Genomic DNA, 18,826 nt, shown 5'->3' with positions numbered 1-18,826 from the left:
TCCTCAGTGAGGAATCCCCAAACACAGATTCCTCCTGTGTTTGGGGGCGAATGATCCCTATTTCCCATGTTCACAGCTTGGGCACTCACAGTATTTTAGGTGTCTCCTGGGCCCTGCAGGAGCAATCCACTCCCTCTGCTTTTTGTATGAGAAAAAAATCTGTATGGTGAATTTTGTCTTAAAGTAATAGTCCCAGCTACTCAGGAGGCTGAGGCGAGAGAATGGCATGAGTCTGGGAGGCAGAGCTTACAGTGAGCCGAGATGGCACCACTGCACTCCAGCCTGGATGACAGAGTGAGACTCTGTCTCAAAAAAAGAAAAAAAGGAATATAACCGGTTGGGCTGGGCATGGTGGCTCATGCCTGTAATCCCAGCATTTTGGGAGGCTGAGGCGGGCAGATCACGAGGTCAGGAGATTGAGACCATCCTGGCCAACATTGTGAAAACCCGTCTCTACTAAAAATACAAAAAAGTAGCTGGGTGTGGTGGCAGGCGCCTGTAGTCCCAGCTACTCTGGAGGCTGAGGAAGGAGAATGGCGTGAACCCGGGAGGCAGAGTGTGCAGTGAGCCGGGATTACATCACTGCACTCCAGCCTGGGCAATAGAGCTAAGGGAGGAGATCACCCCTCATATTGTCTCATGCCCAATTTCTGCCTCCAAAGAAAGAAGAAGTAAAAACTAAAGGGCAGAAATGAAATTCACAGGCAGACAGCCTGGTGCCGTGCCCTGGACCTGGTTAAAGATTGACCCCTGACCTAACCAGTTATCTATAGATTTCAGACATTGTATGGAAAAGCATTGTGAAAATCCCTGTCCTGTTCTGTTCCATTCTGATTATTGGTGCAAGCAGCCCCCAGTCACATACCCCCTGCTTGCTCAATCGATCATGACCCTCTCACGTGGACCCCCTTAGAGTTGTGAGCCCTTAAAAGGGACAGGAATTGCTCACTTGGGGAGGTCGGTTTTTGGAGACATGAGTCTTGCTGAAGCTCCTGGCTGAATAAAGCCCTTCCTCCTTTAACTCGGTGTCTGAGGGGTTTTGTCTGTGGCTTGTCCTGATACAGAGTGAGACTCTGTCTCAAAAAAACAAAAGAAAACAAAACAACAACAACAAAAAACCGCGGACTTGAGAGAAAAAAATTTCAGAAAAAAACTATAGTATACCTGTTATGGGATTCTACCCTGACCACTGTTTTTGAGCTCTTATTATTTTCCTACAACTTGGACTAAATCCTAAAGCATGTCCTTGCTACAAGTCTCTAAAAATAGACTGGGTTTTAATTTTCATGTTTTTAGTTGACCTCCCAATGGAATAGGGTTTTAAAAAAATTCTGTCACATAATTTTTTTTAATTTTAATTTAAAAAAATGTACATTAAATTTAAATTTTAATTAAAATTAAATTACTCCAAAGGCTAGAGATGATTCCACAAGTAATAACAGCTACAGATCAATGTCTTCAACAGGACTATTGGAAATGAACCTTCCCAGTGACAAGGGACACCTTGACACTTATATTTTGATCATCAAAGCTTTCTAGAGGAAAGACTTTTTATCAAGAGGGGGAGATGAGAGAAAACTTGTATCTGAGAAAGGTGAGGTTTTTATTAGGCCCAGAGCAGCATTAAAATAAGACAGTAATCACATCCTACTCCCCAGCTTTTTAGCTATGTATTTGTCTCCTGAAACTGCTTGTTATCGCCATAAGTAGCTACAAATTAACCTAAAAATGCCATGCTGAGCAATAAAACCCACACCCCATAGTTTAACAACATAAAGCCAATCAATAGCTTATTTTAACGTAAATTCTTGGTAAATAATTCAGGAACAACCTCTTTTTTTCCTTTAAAAATCAATGTACAGGCTGGAAATGGTGGCTCATGCCTGTAATCCCAGTGCTTTGGGAGGCTGAGGTGGGAGGATCCCTTGAGGCCAGGAGTTTGAGACCAGCCTAAGCAACATAGCAAGACCCTGTCTCTACAAGACTTTTAAAAAATGAGCTGCGCATGGTAGTGTATGTCTGTAGTCCTAGCTACTGAGAGGTCCAAGGTGGGAGGATTGCTTGAGCCCAGGAATTCAAGGTTACAGAGAGCTATGATTGTGCCATTGAACTCCAGCCTGGACAACAGAGCAAGATCCTGTCTCTATTTAAAAATGAAAAAAAGTATCCACTATAACTGCTGCTAACTGGAATGTATTTTCAGGGCAAATTAAATCTTTGACCCTGGGTTACAATCCTTAAGTTTGGCCTAAATAAACTGTCTACTTACATTAATTTTGACCCAACTTGTTCCTTTTAGGTCATGTGGAATAAGGACAGTGAGAAATGGGTCTCATATATCTCTTTCCTTGATTGTCTTTCTCTTTCAGCTGAATGCCAAGGCAGGAAAAAATGAAGAGTGGGAGCTTTTGAGGGTAAGGCTTTGCTATTCAAGCCTGGGCTGTCACAGGTGTAAATGTCACCTCTCCTGCCCACAGGTCTTGCATGCACAACCATTGAGGTCCTTGGTTCCTAGAGCTAGGTCTTCTCAGAAATGGGGTTCTGAGAAAGAACTTGTGCGAGGGAATGAAAATGTGGAGCCTTCTTCTCATTCTGCTCTGCTCTCTGGGGGATGACCCATGGATGGAGTTGGGTAGGGGTTGTAAGCCAAAATTAAAATTCTAAGCCCACCACAACCAATGGACCCCTCCTCTCAGACAAGGGCATTCCAAAGTTAACCTGAAAAACTAGTTCAAGCCATAACAGGAAGAGGGGGCCGGGCATGCTTCATTATACTCCCTTCCCTTTGGAACTCAGGTACAAATGACCAGCATTAACATTAAAACAGAGATCTTAAGACTTTTTATAACAATAAGATACCAAATTCCAGCCTGACTCGAATATAGCATTGTATGTCAGCATGCAGGCCCTGAATGAAATCAAAGCATTTTATCCTAAAATGTATTTCTTTGACATATTTTGAAATGGCCCTGCAAAGCTGTTGTGGAGAAAATCTGCATTCTGCAGAGAATCCCTTTTCCTTTTCAGGTCTTTTCCCTGATCCAGGAGAGAATTACCTGAGTCTGGCACCTTTTAAAGTCAGATAAGAAACATTTACAATCTGTTTTCTCTGAAGCCTGCTACCTGGAGGCTTCATCTACATAAGAAGAACTTTGGTCTCAACAACCCTTTATCTTAACCCATACAGTCCCTTCTACTGACTCCAGGTCTTTAGATAAACTCTTTAAACCAAATGCCAATCAGAAAATCTTTGAATCTGCCTAAAAACTGGAAACCCCTGCTTCCAGTTTTCCCGTCCTTCTGGATCAAACCAATGTACATCTTATATGTATTGATTGATGTCTTATGTCTCCCTAAAATGTATAAAACCAAGCTGTAGCCTGACCACCTTGGGCTCATGTTCTCACGATCTTCTGGGGCTTGTCATGGGCCATTGGTCACTTGTATTTGGCCCAGAATAAATCTCTTCAGATATTTTACAGTTTCACTCTTTGTCAACAATGTCCTACTCACTTAGGACAGAGACATGGTGGGAGAATCACTGGACCTTGGAGGAAAAATGTTGAGGTCCTGACTTTGGACACACTGCTATCATCTCTAAATGTCAGGCCCCTCCTGTGAGAGCGTATGTGGCCTCCCAGCAGGACCTGGTGCTATAACAGTCACCAGGACAGGTACAACAGCTCTGTGTAAAGGACACAGCACTGCACATGTTCAGCTTTGCTGTTATGGTCACTGACCTCACAGCTTGAAAATGAATTCCTGGAACTCTAAGGATCAATTTTGAAGTAGTCAGTGCCCAAAGAAAGATTCAACTCAGCCTCCAACCAGGACCCTTTGCTCCTACCTTCAACTACTATATGCCAGGCTCTTGTTCCCAGCTCACAGAATCACCTGAGAGGCCTCACAGTGATAATGGGCCAACTCTCACCTGAGAAAAGTGGTTCATCTCTTCCCTTATTCCAGATACCCCTTCCTCATTTCCCATGGAATTTCAGGGCCCCAGGGAGCATGGGATTGAGTTGGGAAGGAGAAACTTAGGGAATGAATTGACAGGACGTGTTGGTAAGAGGGATGAAAGCAGCATCAGAACCCGGGATTGGGGTCCTTGTCAGGATACTTGGCTGTCTGTCCTTTCTTTTCCTGGATGCACAGTTTGCTTCTTGCTCTTACAGGCACCTGCACAAGCTCCAATTTGAGGACAGAAAAGGATATTATGTATTCTAGGTCTGGTAAATAACCATGGGGTAGGTTCAGGGACGCTCTTGACTCTACTGTGAGAAGGCCAGGGTACAACCTCATTACCTGGCTCCATAAGCTCCTACCCTGGAGAACAACAGTAATATATTGGTTCCCAGGTTTTAACATCAATTCATAGCCAAAGTCCAGTAATCTCTGTCCTAGCCCAATTAGCCTCAGACTACAAGGAAAAAACCTGCACTCCAACAAAATCAGAGTTACTAACCCATTATAATGAGGGTGATAACACCCCAGAACCTTGGGGTGTCTCACCAAACTAAAGAAAACATAATTTATTATAAGACTTTGGGGAAGGGTGGAGTTTAAGTGAAATTTAAATAAAGCAGTGTTTTAATGGGCATGCAGCAAAGCAGGCTTGTGAGTAATGGGTCGTCAGGTCTGGACTGTGAAGTACACGCAGGCTCATTTCCTTGGGAACCACAAAATTAAGATAGGTGTAGCATATGGTGTCCAAAAACTTCTTATATGAATTGGGTTGTAAATTGAGGTTGCTTCTCTATGTCAAAGTGACAGATCTGCCAGGAAAGAGTAGAGTGTTTCATTCTTACTGATATAATTTCTAACATGTTTCTGTTAGTCTATAAGAGAACAAAGTTTCTCAGTAAGAAAGTAGAGGTTAAATTTTACCACATTCTACAGCTGCATATATCTCTGGCAGAAATAGTTTCCTATTAACTCTACAGTTGGTTTTATCTGTTATTCCAGTCTGATTAATAGCTTAACAGATTTTTCTTTCTCCATCCAAGGTGTTACTTCCTTATCCCTAAAAAACTGGGTATTCTTGTCCTCTGATATATAGTTACCCTGGTAAATGGTCACATTCCCTTTGGCAAAGGGAATAAGACTTACAGCATAAAATTCGGAAGTGTAGCAAGATCTTTCAAGGGAAATCTGGCCTCTTTTTGTTTCATGAGGTTCTGGGTCAGAACTGGCTCAAGCCTAGGAAGTAAGTGAAGGTCGATGACTGTTGTGCTGATCCAAGTCAGGTGTCTGTAAAGGCTTAATGACTCACTGATACTGATGAAGACTTTAGTAGGCGGTCTACCTATTTCAGTCCATAGTCACCATCATCATTACTCAGGGTCAAAACCTCTATGGTCAAACCATTCTCATTACTATTGTGGCCCTGGGCCTGTTACAGTGACAACTTCCCTGTCTACAACTGGGTTACATGCTACCATCTTGTCCTAACCATTCCCATTGAGTTAAATCCTCTTTTCTTTTATTTCTTTCCTTCCTTCCTTTTCCCTTCTTTTCCTTTCTTTCTTTCCCTCTCTTCCTTTCGTTTTTTTTGAGGAGAATCTTGCTCTGTCACCCAGGCTGGAGTGCAGTGGCGTGATGTTGGTTCACTACAACCTCCATCTCCCGGGTTCAAGTGATTCTCCTGCCTCAGCTTCCCAAGTAGCTGGGATTACACGCACCTGCCACCATGTCTGGCTAATTTTTGTATTTTTAGTAGAGATGGGGTTTCACCATGTTGTCCAGGCTGGTTTCAAATTCCTGAACTCAAGTGATCCACCTGCCTTGGCCTCTAAAGTGCTGGGATTACAGACGTGAGCCACTGTGCCCAGCCTAAATCCATTTTCATAACAGCTTCTCCTACTCCCTTTGATAGACTATATAAAACAGCCACTACAGAGTCTTTCCTGGATGTTACTATTCCCTCACCAATGCACTTCTCTAAGCCTGGGCGAAAGGAGTGCCCTCTTGTATCTCCTGAGCCTTTGAATCCATTGTCTGTTGTAAAATCAGGCAATTCTGCATGTCAGCCTTACTCAGTGTAGGCCATGACCAAACATAGTCTTCCATTAACAAGCTGCTACTGCAACTAGTACAGTCAATCCACAGCCTGCCATGTGTACACTCATATAACAAATCCAGTCCAATCCAACATTACATTATCTCTAGTCGAACAGCCTTAGAATCTGCTCCCTTTCATATCACCCACACTTCTGCCAGCAGTAAGCTGGAAAAATCTTCCAATTATTTGGCAGTCCCTCTCAGGTCACACTTTTGTCTCATGCCCCAGGTCTTCTGGAGTTTCATTACAGGAAGCAATCAAAGTTGGTCGGTATTGAGAACAATCCACATGCCTGTGCAAAGTGACAGCTTTAAGAATAATATGTGTAGCTGTAGGTAATTCATTTTGACAGTTTTCTGCTATGTTATACTTATAATCAAACTTCTTTTCTCCCCCTCTCCATGAACACTGGACTTGTTTTTCCTTTTCTTTTTCATGCTATTACAGGAACAGCTGCTATCAAACATTTTGTGACACATCTTCTAGTTCTCATGCAAGCACATCCCCAACACATACGTGCAGGAGTGGAACTGGGTTGTGGGCTACATAATTTTTTTTTTTGAGATGAAGTCTCACTTTGTTGCCCAGGCTGGAGTGCAGGGGCGCTGTTTCGGCTCACTACAACCTCTGCCTCCCAGGTTCAAGTGATTCTCCTGCCCCAGCCTCCTGAGTAGCTGGGATTACAGGTTCCCGCCACTACACCTGGCTAATTATTTTAGCAGAGACAGGGTTTTTCCATGTTGGCCACGCTGGTCTCAAACTCCTGACCTCAGGTGATCCACCTGCTTCGGCCTCCCAAAGTGCTGGGGTTACAGGTGTGAGCCAGTGCATCTGGCCAGGGCTAATTTTTAACTGTATTAATAATGCCAAAATATTTTCCAATGTGTCATACCAATTTCCACTCCTATCAGCAGAGTATGAGAGTAACTGTTGCTAAACATTTTTGGTGTCATTCTCTGTCAGATTTTTAATTTTTGCCAACCTAGTGAGGGTAAAATGACAGCTTGCAATATCATTTTGCATGTCTGTGATTAATAATGACCTTTGCCCCTCTTTTCATACAGGTTGGTCATGGGAGTGTTTTGGGTGATGAAGAAGCCTTGGCAGGTTTTATGGCAGAGACAAATCCAACTCAGTCGTGCTGCCTGGAGAGTCAGGGCCTCAGAAATTGGGATTAGAGGCAGGAGTTTTAGTCCTAAAGATCTTACAGATTCCCAACAATACAAAGTGCCTCTCACCCTACATGAAAATGGGCAATAATGGAATTCACCGATTATATTCTAATGTGTGTGAATACACGTATAAAACACAAATTAACCTTAACAATTGGTGGGGAAGATTGACAGCACAGGACTAAGCACAACAAATTAGCAGGCACTAAGGCTGAATACTTTTCACAGCAGAAAGACCAAATCTGTCCCTTTCTGATGCACATCTTCAGTTTTGGGTCAAAAATTAGTGGTGGAGGTCAAGGCCAAGGTCAACCTAAGGAGTCCACAATAGCATGCATCAGTGGAAATGCTGCAGGACAGACAGACATGGAGGAAAAAGTAAAAACGCTCTTATGACCATCAGCACCTGCCTTCACTGCCTAGGGAGTCCCTTCTCCTTGTAGCAAAGGCTGAGCAAATTCTCTGGGATTTTCACTTAGTAACCTGATATTCTGGCAAGTCAGACAACTGAATTAACTATGTTGAATATTCCACTCCAACATCCATACGTGAACCTGGTTGTCCTCACAGCCTACTGCCTCACTGCTGTGATGTCTTGGGCAGATCCTGGAGCATGATTTTGAAGACAGACCAGGGCCCTTCTCTACATCCCCCATCTCTGCCTCTCAAGTCCAGTCAGGCTATAAACATATGGCAGGGAGTAGACCATCAACTACTGTGAACTCTACCAGTTCAATGAGTAGCAAATAATGTCAACAAAGTATGGCCACCAAAGTACTCTTCTGTCACAACTGACATAGCCTGTGGTGAAAATTGCTGATGCATAGAGATATGAGGGGTAGGAGACACCATCTATTTACTACATAGCACAAGTGGGAGAGAACTATAAGGAAACAACTTTCCCTCACTACATCCCAGGGTGACCTGCAAATATGCCACTTATTCTTTTGTGAGTATAGTGAGCATGACTAAACACAGTAGCTCTCTGGGAAGAGCAAGAATAAAGGAGTCTTCAGAATGAGTTGTAAGATATGTATGATGCTTACTAAGTGGAACTCACAATTGTCCTGTTTAATGTCAGTCTCCTTGTTTTGAGAATGCTTCAGGTGACAAAGGCCTGTCAGCAGTATGGATCATGATGAGATTCCTGGAAGGCTGAACCTCTGCTGGTACAGGCATAAAACTCCTCCAGAAATGGCTTCTTTTTATTAACTAAAGAAACTGAAAATGCCTTTCTCCTCTCAATTTTAATGTAATTGGTTAAGCAGCCAGGAGAGGCGAGTGTGGTGGTACACACCTGTGGTCCCTGCTACTCATGAAGTTGAGGCAGGGGAATTGCTTGAGCCCAGGAGTTCAAGGTTACAGCATCCCAAGTAGCTGGGACTGCAGGCTCCCACCACCATGCCCAGCTAATTTTTGTATTTTGTAGAAATGGGGTTTCACCATGTTGGCCAGGATGCTCTTGATCTCTTGACCTGCCTGCCTCAGCCTCCCAAAGTGCTGGGATTACAGGCATGAGCCACTGTGTCCAGCTCCCTTTTGTCATCTCTTGATGGAACCTCAAAGAAGAGATCCTTGGGGGAAACTGAATTTCTTTTTGCTTCCTTCTTGAAAGTTCTCTAGAAGTTGTAACTGGGTAACAAGCTCTAAGTCCCTGGCTCAGCCTGCAGGCAAGAGAGCGGGGTGAGTTGACATTGAGTTTTGACTTAACTTCAGGAGATTAAGGTTTCCAGTCACCTCAGGAAAAGACAAGAACTCTGTTCTTGCAGTGGAACATAGCTCTCTGTGATGGGTAAGTGAAGACATAAGCCACAGGCTCCCATTCTTGGACATTTTCCTGAATTTTCTTCATGACAACACATCTAGAAAACCCATCTACCAAATCCTATTTAAGTAAACTGTTGGGGTCCGTGTGTTTCCTAAACAAAGGAATGAACACACAAGACAACACAGGACGAGACAAACATGGCGGCCGCCCCGAACAACACGCTCTGCTTTATTTTATACAGCCGTTTGTGGAATGTTGCCAAGTCACAAGACACATTGTTGTTTTTCTGACCTTTCCCTGACTTTCTGGATTTTCAAGATGTTTACACATAAATCAGCCCCCAGGGTCTGCTGTTTGCAGTTGGCTCCTTTGTCCTGTTTGCAGGGAAGGAACGCCCTGCTTCGTTTGCAAGAGCAGGACTTATTGGGAAAATCTCGTTTGTGAGCACATAGTCTTCTACAGTAAAATGTACAATATCCCATTTTGAATTAGTTGGATATATTGGGCCAGCTACAAGACTGCAAGCTCCTTGCTGGCAGCATCTTAACTCTTGGAAACCTGGAGGTGGAGTACAGTGTTATTTGACTTTTTAGCAAGGTCTCAACTATTTTAATCTACACAAAGACTCACCTTATTTCTTAACAACTTTTGCTTATAATCATGTTTCTCTTCCCTGTGAATTATCTGATGTTGAAAAATAATACTTCTGAAGCTTAAGGTACCATACTCCTTATCACAAAATAAAAACATTTTGAAGGGGCCCAAACAAACAAAGAAAACCCCAGCCTGGTTCCATCACACTTGGAAGTGCAAGGATCTCAACTACTTTCTCTGAAGTTGAAATAAATGAGACAAAAAAAAAAAAAAAAAGAAAAAAAGAAAGAAAGAAAGAAAAGCAAGTGGTCTCAAGTGAAATACCTAACTGTACCTTAAGGTCTGGTGCTATGAAACGCATCTAAATAATTAAGTTTCACATATCTACAGGGCTCAAGAAGGGGGCCCATCCTCTGAATCTGAAACAAGGTGTGCTATTGTGGGACTGTCACTACACACTTCAGTAGCCTGCCTTTAGTAAGCAGCTCACTGGGAGAGTGAAATCCCTTAAGAGCTGAATCTCTAAAAGGAAAACCATAAAGTGACTCATTTCTCACCAGCATGACTCTTGTATAACTGTGAAGAATTTATAGACTAATCAGTTACTCTCCATTGTGAACCGTACAATGTTGAATGAAAGATGACTGTGCACTAGAGTTCCCCACACTTACTACATTCATAGGCTTGCTCTCTAATGTGAATTGTGTGGATTTTCTCATGACTACTAAGAGTTATTCTCTGACTGAGGTTTTTCCACATTGATTACGTTTAAGGTCGCTCCCCACTGTGAATTCTCTGATGTCGAGTAAGGTGAGACCTTTGTCGGAAGGATTTTCCACATTCAGTGCATACATAGGGTTTCTCTCCAGTGTGAATTCTCTGATGTTGGATAAATTGTGAATGCTGACTGAATGCCTTGCCACACTCACTACATTCATAAGGTTTCTCACCAGTATGAATTCTCTGATGCTGAATGAGAGAGGAGCGAATATTGAAGGCCTTCCCACAGTCACTGCACTCATAGGGATTCTCTCCAGTGTGAATTCTTCGATGGCGGATAAGGTGTGCACTCTGGCTGAAGGCCTTCCCACAGTCACTGCACTCATAGGGCTTCTCTCCATTGTGTGTTCTCTTATGCTTAATTAGGGTGGATATCTGTCCAAAGGTTTTCCCACACTCATTACACTCATAGGGTTTCTCACCAGTGTGACTCCTCTGATGTTGAATAAGGTGTGACCCCTGGCTAAAGGCCTTCCCACATTTGTGACACTCGTAGGGTTTCTTTCCATTATGTATTCTCTGATGCTGAACAAGGGAAGAAAGCACACTGAAGGCTTTATCACATTCATTACATTCATAGGGCTTCTCGCCATTGTGTGTTCTTTGATGGTGAATAAGATTAAAACTCTGGCTGAAAGCTTTTCCACACTCACTACATTCATATGGTTTCTCTCCTGTGTGAATTCGCTGATGCTGAATAAGATGTCCCTTTTGACTAAAGGTTTTCCCACACACACTACAACCATAAGGTTTCTCTCCAGTGTGAACTATCTGATGCTGGATAAGGGATAGACGAGCGCCAAATGATTTTCCACACTCATTGCTGATATAAGGTTTCTCTCCAGTATGAATTCTCTTATGTTGAATAACTTGTGAGCGTTGACTAAAGGATTTCCCACATTCATTACACCTATAAGGTTTCTCTCCAGTGTGAATTCTCTGATGGACAGTAAGAGTTCGGTTCAGGCTAAAGGATTTTCCACACTCATTACATTCATAGGGCTTTTCTCCTGTATGGATTCTCTGATGCTGAATGAGAGATAATCGTGTACTGAAGGCTTTGCCACACTCCTCACAGTCATAAGGTTTCTCTCCAGAATGAATTCTCTGATGTTGAATAAGGTGTGATTTTCTGTTGAAGGCTTTCCCGCATTCTCTGCACTTGTAAGGTTTCTCTCCACTATGAATTCTCTGATGATGAATTAGATTAGAGCTATGACTAAAGGCTTTTCCACACTGATTACACTCATGAGGTTTCTCTCCTGTATGAATTTTTAGATGTCGAATATAAGATGAATGTGTACTAAAAGCTTTCCCACATTTAATACACTCATAGGGCTTTTGTCCAGTGTGAATTTTACAGTGCTGAATAAAGTATGAGTGAGCACTGAAAGATTTGCCACAATCCTCACATGTGTAGGGTTTCTTACCATTGTGGATTCTCTGATGTTTACTGAGGATAGAGGGCCGACTAAAAGCTTTTCCACATTCATTGCACTCATAGGGCTTCTCTCCACTATGAATTCTCTGGTGCTGGTTAGAAGCTGTGTTCTGATTGAAAGTTTCTCCATGCCCAGTACGCTCAAATGGTCTGTCTGGATTGTTCATCCTCTGATTCTCACTAAGAACTGAACTCTGTCTGGGTACTTTCACTAACACATCTGTCTGACAGGCTCTTTCTACTAACTGGAAACTCTGGAGGTTAGTGAGGTCCTCATGTTGTTTCAAGTTTTCTACACTTGACACTCTTGGATGGAGACTCTTCTCTCTAGACATTCTAACATGTTTGTCAAGATTTGAGTCTGTAATGCAGTTTTCTCCAACAGCATTGAACTTGTGGCCATTCTCTCTAGAGAGGGTTTTCACACATCTCATAGTAATTGCTCTGAAATTGTTCTTCCGGGAAAAGGAGTTCTTAACTCCTTCTACTGCATATTTTCTCCAGCAATTCTCTAACTTTCCCTCAGTTTTACTCATCTCTTCAGTTTCCTTAAAAATATTCCTTACATGATCTTCTGATTTTGCTCTCTGGGATTCCAATTCTTCAGAAATTTCCTGCTTTGGAATCAATTCCTCTTTTTCAATCATAGAATCATAGCCTGAAAGAATGAAAAAAAAAAAAAAAGTGAAACACTTGCATTCTACTATGGGAGGAAGAATTAGAGAATAAGCAGGAATATTTATATCATACAAGTATCTTGTAGGATAACACTGATACTCAGAATGCAAATTTAAAAAAAGCAACAAATATGACCCCCTTGGGAAGAGGAAAAAGAGAAGCATGCTGGTAAAGCAATGAACACTGGTATGGGGAGGAAGAAGGAAGGTAATATGCCCAAGATCAAAGGCTTAAATCTGCAACTAGGCTGACCAGGAACACATGGAGTAGGAAAGGCAAGATCTGAGAAAGGATTTGAGGAGGGTCATCAGGAAGGAGGAATTGGAGGCTGCCTCCACTATTCATGTCATTGCTGCATACTTTGTAAACAAGGTATCTTCTTATGGCTTACATATAGCATATTCAAATATTTGTTGAAAATAAGTGATAAATGACTCATAATGAATGAAGTGTACATCAGTGCAATAGATGATGAAAAAAAACTATTTGATCTGGACAACTTGGTTTCACAGAAGCAAATCAGGAAAAACAGAAAAAAGCAGCAACCTACTCAGGCCAAGTATACACAACACTCCCAAATCACACATTTCCAGTGAACAAAAGTGTCCAAAAATTTGTAAAAACTATAAAACTGAATTCTGAGACCCAATGAAAGCAAGTTTATTAAAAAAAAATCCAAAACCAACCAACGAAGCAAACAAAAAAACAAGCACTAAGTCACATAGATACAAAGACTGTGGGAAGGATAACTGAGGTCAGAACAGTAAAAGGACAGCCCTATGTTGAGATACTACAAAATAACAATGGAATCTCCCTTTTGCAAATGGTGGTTATCATTAGTTATAACGGGATGCTCCTTGAAACTGCACTGCTTGAATAGGGAGACTGAGCTAAAAATACTAACTGGATGAGCTCTAAAATTGGGCTAAATATGGCTGGGTGCAGTGGATCACGCTTGTAATCCCAGCACTTTGGGAGGCCAAGGTGGGTGGATCACCTGAGGTCAGGAGTTCCAGACCAGCATGGCCAACATGGCAAAACCACATCTCTACTAAAAATCCAAAATTTAGCTGGGCATGGTGGTGGGTGCTTCTAATCACAGCTACTTGGGAGGCTGAGGCAGGAGAATAGCTTGAACTCAGGAGGTGGAGGTTGCAGTAAGACAAGATTGTGCCACTGCACTCTAGCCTGGGTGACAGAGCAAGACTATCTCAAAAAATAAAATAATAAAATACAATAAAATAAATAAAAAAATAATAAAATAAAATAGGGCTAAGTAATCTTAATAGATTTCCATGAACTACTCACGGTACTACAGAGGGACTGATTTTGCCATTCAGAGTATGAAAGGAAAAAAGCAAACTTCATAATTTACTCTAAAACCTACAAACAGTGTCCTAGAAGATAAACATCCTGAATTTAGGGAGAAAAATTTCTGAGGTATCTGAGGAGTTGAGTCCTCAAGGTAGTCTCAGGACTAAAGTCTAAAAGATGATTCTATTAGGTGTTATTTTGCTGGGGAGGAGACAAAATAAATGTGAACAAAATGAGAAACCACAAGACAGAGTCATCCATAAGACAAGAACCAACATCTCACACTAAAGTTCATGTTGCCATTTCCCTCAGATATCTGGTGATCCTTGGTTGGCTGTGTGTATTTTCTTTCTTTCTCTCTCTCTTTTTTTTTTTTCTGAGACGGAGTTTTTTTGCTCTTGTTGCCCAGGCTGGGGTGCAATGGCACAATCTTGACTCACCACAACCTCTGCCTCCTGGGTTCAAGTGATCCTTCTGGGTTCAAGTGATCCTCCTGCCTCAGCCTCCCGAGTAGCTGGGATTATAAGCATACACCACCATGCCTGGCTAATTTTGTATTTTTAGTAGAGACAGGGTTTCTCCATGTTGGTCAGGCTGGTCTTGAACTCCTGACCACATGTGATTCACCCACCTTGGCCTCCCAAAGTGCTGGGAGTACAGGTGTGAGCCACCACGCCTGGTCAGCTGTGTGTATTTTCAAATGACACAATAAAAAGATGCTTGGGACCTCTGCGTATGAGTGTACTTGTTAACTGGAAAGGTACTTAAGTGAGGTGATTATAAGGTCACAGCACCCCTAAATACTAAAAACTGAGCTGTATTTGCTCAGCTTTGGTTTCTTTTGATGCAATTTCCTGGGTTTTGCCCTAAACATACGATGCCTTGCTGTTAGGTATTCTTAGTGCAGGGTAGGGAGAAGGATGTGGTAGTAGCGTCAATCATTTCTGTATTTAGATTATTTAGATAATACCTTAGGTTCAGGTTTTTTAGGACCAAAAAAACCAAAAAAAAAAAAAAAAAAAAAAAAACCTTCATAAGTGTTATATTTTTCTATCAAGAGGTATAAAACATCTGGTTGTATTTTTTCATGTGATGTTAACATACTTAATGGTCATTATCTAGATTCACTTTCAAATTTGGGATTGCGAAATAGTGATGTTTCAGTTCTGTCATTCCTTGGTTTTTTAGCCAAAATTTCCATGAAGTTAAACTTCTTGTCATCAATTGGGTATCCTGCCTTTCTAGTATTGTACCCAATACTAGATGTACAATACATCTAGTAAAGGCAGAATGCTCGATTCTTTTATTTACCAGTTTTCAGAGTGATGAATCAGTTTCCTAGCTTTCCTCAAAGATGACCAATGAGTAGGACTTTCTTTTTTCTACCAGCCTTAATAAAGCCTAGGACTAACCTTTGATAAGATGATCCAATGGCATGTTATCTTCCTGTCAAAAGGAGACTTAATCCTCTCAAGAGGATATCATACAGAGCCTCTATGCCTTTTTATCTATAATAATTAACACTCAGAGCTGGCACAGTGGTGCATGCCTTTAATCCCAGAGACTTGGGAGGCTGAGGTGGGAGAACTGCTTGAGCCTGGACATTCCAGACCAGCCTGGTAAGCATAGAGAAATCTCATCTCAAACACACAACACACACACCACTCAAGTATCAGAAAGCATGTGGGGAAAAAAAAGAAAGAAAAAATAAGAGGTCAAGAGAGAAAATACATGATAGAAACAAACCCACAGGGGTCCCAGTGGCATGGGCAGTGTATGGAGCAACAGTAGGCAGCCCAGCTTCAGGAGGGCTCTTGGCAAACTGCATCCCACAGGCCCCTGCCACATGCCCTCCCTGCTACCAAGATGCCCAAGAGGAGGGTCAGCTCAGCTGAAAGGGCAGGGAAGGAAGAAGAGCCCAGGAGGAGATTGGTGAGGTTGTTAGCTAAACTGTTTCTACAAAAGTGGGAATGAAGCCCAGAAAAGGAGGAAGGTACAAATCTTCAGAGAAGAATGCAAATAAAAGAGAAAATGAGAACACAACAACAAAACTGGCCAAAGTGACTAATCAGGAAACTAAAAATGATTCACCTGCAGAAAATGAAAGCTATGGTGGCAAGCACCAGTAATCCCAGTTACTTGGGAGGCTGAGGCAGGAGAATTGCTTGAATCTGGGAGGTGGAGGTTGCAGTAAGCCAAGATTGTGCCACTGCACTCCAGCTTGGGTGACAGAGCGAGGGTTCTCCATCAAAAAAAAAAAAAAAAAAAAAAAAAAGAAGGCGGGTGCGGTGGCTCACGCCTATGATCACAGCACTTTGGGAGGCTGAGGTGGGCGGATCACGAGGTCAGGAGATCAAGACTATCTTGGCTAACACGGTGAAATCCCGTCTCCACTAAAAAATACAAAAACATTAGCCGGGCGTGGTGGCGGGTGTCTTTAGTCTCAGCTACTCTGGTGGCTGAGGCAGGAGAATGGCATGAACCTGGGAAGCGGAGCTTGCAGTGAGCTGAGATTGCGCCACTGCACTCCAGCCTGGGTGACAGAGCGAGACTCCATCTCAAAAAAAAAAAAAAAAAAAAAAAAAAAAAAAGGAAGGGAAGGAAAGAAAAGAAAAAAATAAAATAAAATTGAAACTAAAAATGAGAGCTGGGTGTAGTGGCACACATCTATAGCCCCAGCTACTCGAGAGACTCAGGCAAGAGGATGGCTTGCAACCAGGAGTTAGAGGCCAGCCTGGGCAACATAGCAAGACCCCATCTCTAAATACAAAAACAAAACAAATCAGCCAGGCATGTGACTCAAGCCTGTAATCCCAGCAGTTTGGAAGGCTGAGGCAGGTGGATTGCCTGAGCCCAGGAGTTCAAGACCAGCCTTAGCAAAATGGCTGGGGAGGTCTCACAATTATGGCGGAAAGCGAAAGGCAGGTCTTACATTGCAGCAGACGAGACAGAATGAGAATTAAGTGAAATGAGCTTCCCCTTATCAAACCATCAGATCTTGTGAGATTTATTCACTACCACAAGAACAGTATGGGAGAAACTGCTCCATGATTCAATTATCTCCCACCCGGTCCCTCCCACAACACATGGGAATTATGAGAGTACAATTCAAGATGAGATTTGGGTAGGAACACAAGAGTCATACCATATCACCACATATTCAAGAAGCTCTGAGAATCCTAAGATACAAAGAAAACCACACCTGGGTATAACACAGTCAAAACTACTGAATACCTGAGGAAAAAAATATCAAAAAACAGCACGAGGAAAGACATATTATCTTCAAGGTAACAATAAGACTGAAAGCTGACTTTGTGATTTTAGAGGTGGAAAACAACACACAAAAGGACATTTTTTAATTTTGAAGAAAACAACTGCCATGCTAGAATTCTACATCCACCAGAAATATTATTCAGAAATAAAAGCTTGAAAATTCCACTTCCTGGATAACAGTATAAACTGGAATTCAGTGGATTCACTTCTTGCAAAACAAAGCAAGAACTATTTAAAAAGAAAAAAACAAACCAAACAACCATTTAAAGTCTCTAGCAATTGCCCTGAGGGAAAACAGCAGAGGAAGAAATATTTATGCAAGAAATTCTACTACAATTTGGTAAGAATAGGGAGAGTATGTAGAATTCCTCGTTTTGTTCTCCCCCTCTTCTCCTCCATCTTCTCTCTCACTTCCCTCTCTCTTCCCCCCACCAGCCTCTTTCCTGGAGAGGTTGTGGCATTTGAATCACAACCTGCTCCACCCCCTCCCTCACCCCCAGCTCAGTACAACAGATGGTCCACTCTAGGCAGATGTGGCCAAGAAGGGGCTCCCTCTCCCCTCAGTTTCCAATGAAAGCTTACCATATCTCACCAGGAGGATAGGCCTCCAGCAGTTTTCATCCCCTCCAACTCCAAGTTAAAGAGGCTAAATTCCAGTGAATAAGGCTGACAGGACAAGGGCTCCCTTCCTCCATTCAGCCTCTCTCCAAGGGCAGAGGCACAGCAGGCTAAGACTATTTGGGACCTGACTGCTCTGGCCCCAGCTTGCTCATAGGCAGAGGTTCCACAATGGGAAGACCATAGACTACTGCCTCACTCACTGCCCAAGGAAGTGGCTCTGAGAGTTTGCCTAGGAGGAGAGGCAGTCCATAAGAGAATTCTCAAGCTCTCCCTTAAAGAACTGACTTTATTTGAAACAGAGCATGGGGGAGGTTCAAGTCTAGGGTAACTCTCAAGAATAGCTCTTTAAATTAATAAGACACTAAACCACAGGTCAGCTGGTTTATCAGAGAGAACTAGGGAAAGAGACAGCTTGTGGAGTCAGAATAAACCTCAAAGATGGACTTTAAACAATACTCCTGCCCAAATTTAATTGGATCAGACCACTGAGCAATTCATGCCCTCAGGCAGGGGTCCCCAACCCCGAAGCCATGGACCGGTTTTGATCTGTGGCCTGTTAGGAACTGGGCTGCACAGCAGGAGGTGAGCAGTGGGTGAGTGAACGAGCATTACTCCCTGAGCTCTGCATCCTGGCCGATCAGCCACAGCACTGGATTCTCATAGGAGCACGAACCCTGTTGTGAACTGCACATGCAAGGGATCTAGGTTGCGTGCTCCTTATGAGAACCTATTGCTAGATAATCTGAGGTGAAACCATTTCATCCCAGAACCATCCCTTCTCACCTAATCCATGGAAAACTGTCTTCTATAAAACTGGTCCCAGGTGCCAAAAAAGTTGGGAACCACTGCCCTAGGGCACTGTCAAAAACACCAGAGCAATCTGCCTGCAATTAGTGGACCCTAATGGGAACGATGTAATACCATCTGAAGTGGATAGCTTCACAGGCAGATCAGGGAGAGAGACAGAGAGTTGTGCCAAAAAGGTTATCATTGCAGGATGACTCTGATTATGCTCGAGGCTCCACATGGTGAAGAAAATGTATGCCACTGAAATAGTCTCATGAAGTCATAAAACAAATAAACCAGCAAACAACAAAAACAAGCTCTAGAGAAGGGGGAGGGGA

The 18,826-nt window shown here is 42.6% G+C and overlaps 2 protein-coding genes across 4 annotated transcripts in view; one reads left to right on the top strand and one right to left on the bottom strand.

Moving 5' to 3' along the window:
- Window positions 1-18,826, top strand: part of LOC126960995 (UPF0488 protein C8orf33) — a 200,659-nt gene that overhangs the window by 129,649 nt on the left and 52,184 nt on the right. The window lies entirely within an intron of this gene.
- The window catches only part of LOC126960947 (zinc finger protein 252-like), a 52,643-nt gene continuing 34,688 nt past the window's right edge, over window positions 872-18,826 (bottom strand). For 2 of the 3 annotated variants that reach the window (XM_050800865.1, XM_050800864.1), the window contains one exon: window positions 872-12,474. In XM_050800865.1, coding sequence (XP_050656822.1) covers window positions 10,364-12,474 — 2,111 coding nt within the window. In that variant the 3' untranslated portion in view covers window positions 872-10,363. The remainder of the gene's footprint in view (window positions 12,475-18,826) is intronic. The other variant, XM_050800862.1, reaches the window with a different exon arrangement.

Source organism: Macaca thibetana, chromosome 8 (genome assembly GCF_024542745.1).
Source record: "Macaca thibetana thibetana isolate TM-01 chromosome 8, ASM2454274v1, whole genome shotgun sequence".
Lineage (NCBI taxonomy): Eukaryota > Metazoa > Chordata > Mammalia > Primates > Cercopithecidae > Macaca > Macaca thibetana.
The sequence above is the reverse complement of the archived record's forward strand: the minus strand, read 5'-3'. Positions and strand labels throughout refer to the sequence as shown.